At 39.2% G+C, this 5,389-nt stretch overlaps 1 protein-coding gene across 1 annotated transcript in view; it reads left to right on the top strand.

Moving 5' to 3' along the window:
* The first annotated feature begins 2,615 nt into the window (after positions 1-2,615).
* Positions 2,616-5,389, top strand: part of LOC101579983 (interferon omega-1-like) — an 18,456-nt gene continuing 15,682 nt past the window's right edge. Inside the window, exon 1 of the mRNA XM_004638576.1 lies at positions 2,616-3,219. Coding sequence (XP_004638633.1) covers positions 2,616-3,219 — 604 coding nt within the window. The remainder of the gene's footprint in view (positions 3,220-5,389) is intronic.

Raw genomic sequence — 5,389 nt, 5'->3', positions numbered from 1 at the left:
CCTCCGGCGCAGGGTAGCAGGAAGCTCTCCACACACTCACCGGACCTGGGCTAGGACTGGGTCTGGGGGTTCCCGGAAGTCGGCAGAAATTCCTGCATACTGCTTCTTTTACAAAGTAATTTTTTTATGTAGCATTTTATATTATATGTATAAGCTCTATTAATTGGCTCCATGCTGTCACCTTGACCTGAAATTGTCTATGAACATATCATGTTTCCTATCCCCAACTCATTAATTTGTTCCAAATTCAGCAGAATTGGAGGACTGAGGAGCAAAGCTGGAGGAAGCTGACTGAGTAGAACAAGCAAAGAGCTGCCCGCTTGGTTCACACTCGCCTCCTGGAGCCAGGCCTAATGCTCACAACTCCAGCCCTCCACACAGGAGTCCACCTAAGATGTGGCGAGCAGAGTCAGGGAAGAGCGCTCCTGAAGAGAGCTGCACTGGCGTCATGTCCTGGCTTTTACTACATCTGTGCTGAGTTGCAGTCTTAGACCTGAAGAACAAGGTCTGACCTGTGTTCTGTGAGGCTTTCATGCTTGTGCACACAGCAAAGAAGTCAACATCAACACAATGATAGACGATCTTTATTTCAGATTTCAAAAACATTTGCAAAGCTGAAATAATGTCTATTAAAAATCTTAAAAGCCCACAAGTTGTGAAGGGAAATCATCTATTTATGTTAACCTTGGCAACCATGGGCAGCTTAGATAACCATTTCTAATGTGTTGGCTTTCAGAGTGAATAATAGGTTGAGTGAGAGACAATTCTAAATCTTCTCTAAATCCTCTCTAAGTCTCCTGTGTTCACCTCAGGAATTTCAAGGAGAACATGTGTTTAACACCTTACCGTAAACATTGAACACTCATAGTTGAACTTGGCAAATAAATCTTATGTGACTATTGGAGACATAATAATTGTAATTAAATAACTCCTCCACTTACTTAGACAACATATATTTTGGCAGTCAGCTTCTGAGGGTTGCAGACAGTGGAACAAGCAAGGAGGAGGTCAACATTGAGGCATTCTAGGGATAGGGATAAAGTCCTTTTCAAGTTCATTTACTTTCTCAACAAAGAAATGACTCCCTCTTCAATAGGGAGCTCTAAAGTAAGCACAATGCAGTAAATCCGCTGTCTTACAATGACTCTTATGGGTGTGGGCTAGGATTCTTTGATGTACTAGAGCAGGGAGTGTTACTAGGTGTGATAACCACTTTTGTGTGAGGTAATGCTGGGGTGATAATGTGATATTGTAATTATAATCTACACACACATGTACAACTTTAAAGAACCAGGAGTAACTGATATAGCTGGAAGGCCTCTGTGACCCTTAGTAAGAACATGGGACACAGAAGGAGCAACATCTACATTAATCTTAATTTTATGTCTGTCATGAAGCACAACCACATGGCCCTGTGTGAATGTGTTTTTTTTAGTTTTATTTAATTTAATTTTGATAAGCAAAAGCAAAAGCAAGAATGAAAAATCAGAAACAAAGACAGAAATAGGGTAACATGCAACAATGCATATGTTACAGATTTTCAAAACAAGAATAATTAGCTAACAATATATTATCTATTTTTATTGTCAACTTGTGCTCAGATTAACAGATATAATTATGGAAGATTGGACATATGATTGCATATTACTGCTTGCTTTCAAAAAACTTTAAATTTTTGTTCTTGTATTTCTTTTTTTTTTTACCCTTTCCTTAAAATTTATTTTAAAGAGAGTATAGTAATAATTGATATGACATTAGAAATGGTACACTTTTAGAAGACCAAGATGACCATTATTTAAACATGGTCTTTGTACTGCACATCACTGTCCTCCTTGTAGTTGCTTAGATCACAGATACCAGCATACAGAGTTAGTCAAGGTGAAAATTCTACACATTAACTGCTGTTTTTAAAAAACTGATAGAAATTCTTAGTACAATCACCTCAGTCATCCTGTATATAGATATATACTTGCGTGTTTCCCGCTGCCTTTTTTCCTATCTTTTCTCTATTCTCTCATCTTCATTGTTTTGAATGTGCTCTTGAAGGAGTAATCATCAGGGTCTTTTGTGACGAGAACAGAACTACCCTGCCTTCTCCATTGTAAGGCTTTATCTGTCTTAAATGTTTTAGTAAATCCCTCAGCAAACACAGAAACTCATAGAGTGAAGGGAGACTGATTTTCAATGTGATGTAACTGAGGAAAAATGCAGGCTAGGATCAGGGCAACACTTACATTCCTAAAGCAAAAAAGAATAATATTTGTATATGAAAAAATTGTATATGTGTGTATCAATATATATGCATTTCTAGCTTTAAGCTACAAATATTTTCAGTGGAACTGAAAACTTACCAACCCATTTGCATTCACATAAATGAAGCTTGCGGGGGAAAAGGGGAAAAGTCTGCTTTTATTGCAAAATTACTAACTTAGCCTCTGTGGGGGAAAAAAAAATGAAAATCAGAAATCTAAGTAAGGGTGCAAAAAAGCACTTAGAAAATGAAGAGTGTATTCCCCATTTAAAAGGCATACATAATATTAGCGAGTCCAGAGAGCCAAAAGTCCAAGGTTCGTGCAGACACTGCTCGGCCAAGCCAGCAGCAACCGCCCCAGCCCATGGCCCTCCTGCTTTCTCTGCTGACCACCCTGATGCTGTGCTGCTCTGGACTTGCTGGCTGTCTGGGCTGTCACTTGCCCCGGAATTCTGTTTCACTTAGCAGGAAGACTTTTGTGCTCCTGGGACAGATGAGAAAAATGCCCCCATTTTTGTGTCTGAAGGACAGAAGAAACTTTCTATTTCCCCAGAAGATGATGACTAGCGACAAGTTACAGAAGGCCCAGAGCGTGTCTGTCCTGAAGGGGACTTTACAGCAAATTCTCATTCTCTTCAACACAGAGCTCGCTTCTGCTGCTTGGAATACAACTGTCTTGGACAAGCTTCGCATTGTGCTCCATCAGCAGCTGGAAGTCACGAAGACCTGCATGGTGCTTGTAAAGGGAGAAGAAAAATCTGTCCTGGAAATCGAGAACACTATCTTGGCCTTGCGGAGGTATTTCCTGGGCATCCGCCTCTACTTGGAAGAGAAGAAATACAGTGACTGTGCTTGGGAAATTGTCAGGGTAGAAATCATGAGAGCTTTCTCTTCCTCAGCAAAGTTGCAAGAGAGGATAAGAAGGAAAGATGGGTCTGTGGAGAGAGCGCAGTGGGCTAAGTGCCTTTGTAGGCAAGTACAAGGCCCCAGGTTCAATACCTGGTACCGCATGCCATGCCAGCCATGCCCCGGGCGTGCCAAGCCAGCCACCAAGACCAGGCATGGTGGCACATGCCTATAATCCCAGTCTTGGAGGCTGGAATAGGAGGATCACTACCAGTCTGAGCTGCACAGTGAGAGCCTGTACCAAATACATAATTTTTTTTTTTTTTTTAAAGAAAGGAAGATGAAGACCGGCTGTCAACCTGAGGTGATTCTTATTGATTAATCTGACATATCACATTGTGTTCATGTCTTTGGATATGTCAAGAGGTTTTTAATTACTGTTAGGTGCAGAATTTTCAAATTACTTAAAGGAACACCTTACCAGTAATGTCAGGCAAGTATATGTTAAAGATATTTTTGCCTAGGAGCATAATTATTTAAGTTATGATGACTTTATTGTTGCTCATTTATTTATATTTATCCATTGCTGCATTTTGTGATATTTATAATATTTATATAAATCATAAGATATTCATTTTATGCTGCAATAATGTTATAAACTGTATTTACCTTTTTATTTAATTATGTTATATTTTTAGTTAAAAATTCTTTACAAGAAAACTTCATTTTCTTTCCTAACAATAAAACACAAGTCCATGTATTCTTTTTTTAAAACCAAATTGGTTGTAATATTTGTTTAGTTATACATTCATTCCAGTCACATCATGTGTCTAAAGAAAGTATCAAAATAGATTATAAATTTTTTGTCAAGAAATACAGGTATAAAAGGCTAACACAATTTCTACTCTATTTAAACGTTCACCTTTCAAGGGAAGAGACATAGAAGCTTGGGTATGTAATTTAATTTACAGGAAAAACTACAAAAAAATGATGTTCATCCACCAACATTTTACCTACAAAGGTGCTGGGATGGAACGGAAAATACTAAATGTCCTTTCTAAGGTACCTGGGAGACATGAAAGTGCAGAGTTCTTGTTGGCAACTGCATGTACAGTTCTAGAAACATATATGTACATATAATTATGCAAGATAATTTATTAGGATAGGCTCATAGGATCAGAAGCTGGAGAGACCAAAATGATCATTGAGGAATCAGAGGCAGAAGAATACAGCATGCTGAAGAGCTGGAGAATGCAGTAGCTATCTGGGCCAAGGTGTTGGAAACTGTAGAATAATTGGGATCAAGGACACAGAAGTAACCCAAGTTTGATGGCCAAAAGCTCACTGTTGAGTTCCAAGGGTGAGTGTGGGTTGGAAGCCTGGAGAAAGTGCAGGCCAGTGTCCGAAGGTGATGGCAAACACTGAGTGCTTCAGAAACAAGCATATTTCTTTCTCTGTTTCTTTTTTCTTTTATTCATCCTATTGCTACCCTTGTCCAGGGTATGTTCTTCCCTCACCTTTAGTTTGCTGGCCTACGTGTCAGTCATCCACGAACATATGTAAAACTGTGCTTTATAATCTGCTTGGTGTTTCTTAAACATTTCAAGTTGGTCGTTCATGATCAGTAGTCACTCCTGTAGGCCAATGATACTACTGCTGTTCTTCTCAACTGCCATCTGTTTTTGTGAGCAGAAATGGCCTCAGAGTCAAGGTTTCATGTTCATATTGCAGAAACAGTGAGGAGGTGTTCCTCTTGTCTGATGAACAGAAATTACTTTAGTCTTCTATTAGAAATGATTTGGTCTTCTAAATCCCAGAAGAACTGAGGCCTTGTGGCCTCCTGAAGATGCTGTAGCAAATAGCTCTATAGCACAGATGTCTCCACTAATGTTAGGCATGAGACCCCAGAGGGAGATTCCTCACTGAATCTGATCCACAGCTGGAACACACACAGATTTCTCAGCTCAGGTAAAAAGGTAGAAGAAGTACCCATGGGAAACAAATGGTTTCTACTGAGTGTAAGAAGGTACTTACTTTTGGCATAAGCAAATGCAGACCAATGTCATTGGGAAGATATCAGACTACTTGATGTCTGGTGGTCTTAAGGAAGATAAAGGCAGGTGACCAACAACAACTTAATTAATGAGCATGTCATGCTTAAAGAAGGAAACCATAAAATTAGCTAGGGATGCAGATCACTGTTTGCTCGTTACTTGGTGGTGTTCCATAATTCCTTTAAGCTCCCCGTTTCTTTTTTCTTTTTCCTCTTTCTTTCTTCTTTCTTTCTTTCTT

The sequence above is a fragment of the Octodon degus genome, unplaced genomic scaffold (assembly GCF_000260255.1).
Source record: "Octodon degus isolate 3935 unplaced genomic scaffold, OctDeg1.0 scaffold00099, whole genome shotgun sequence".
In the NCBI taxonomy this organism is placed as follows: domain Eukaryota; kingdom Metazoa; phylum Chordata; class Mammalia; order Rodentia; family Octodontidae; genus Octodon; species Octodon degus.
Note: the sequence above shows the minus strand (reverse complement) of the source record. Positions and strands in the feature narration are given on the sequence as shown.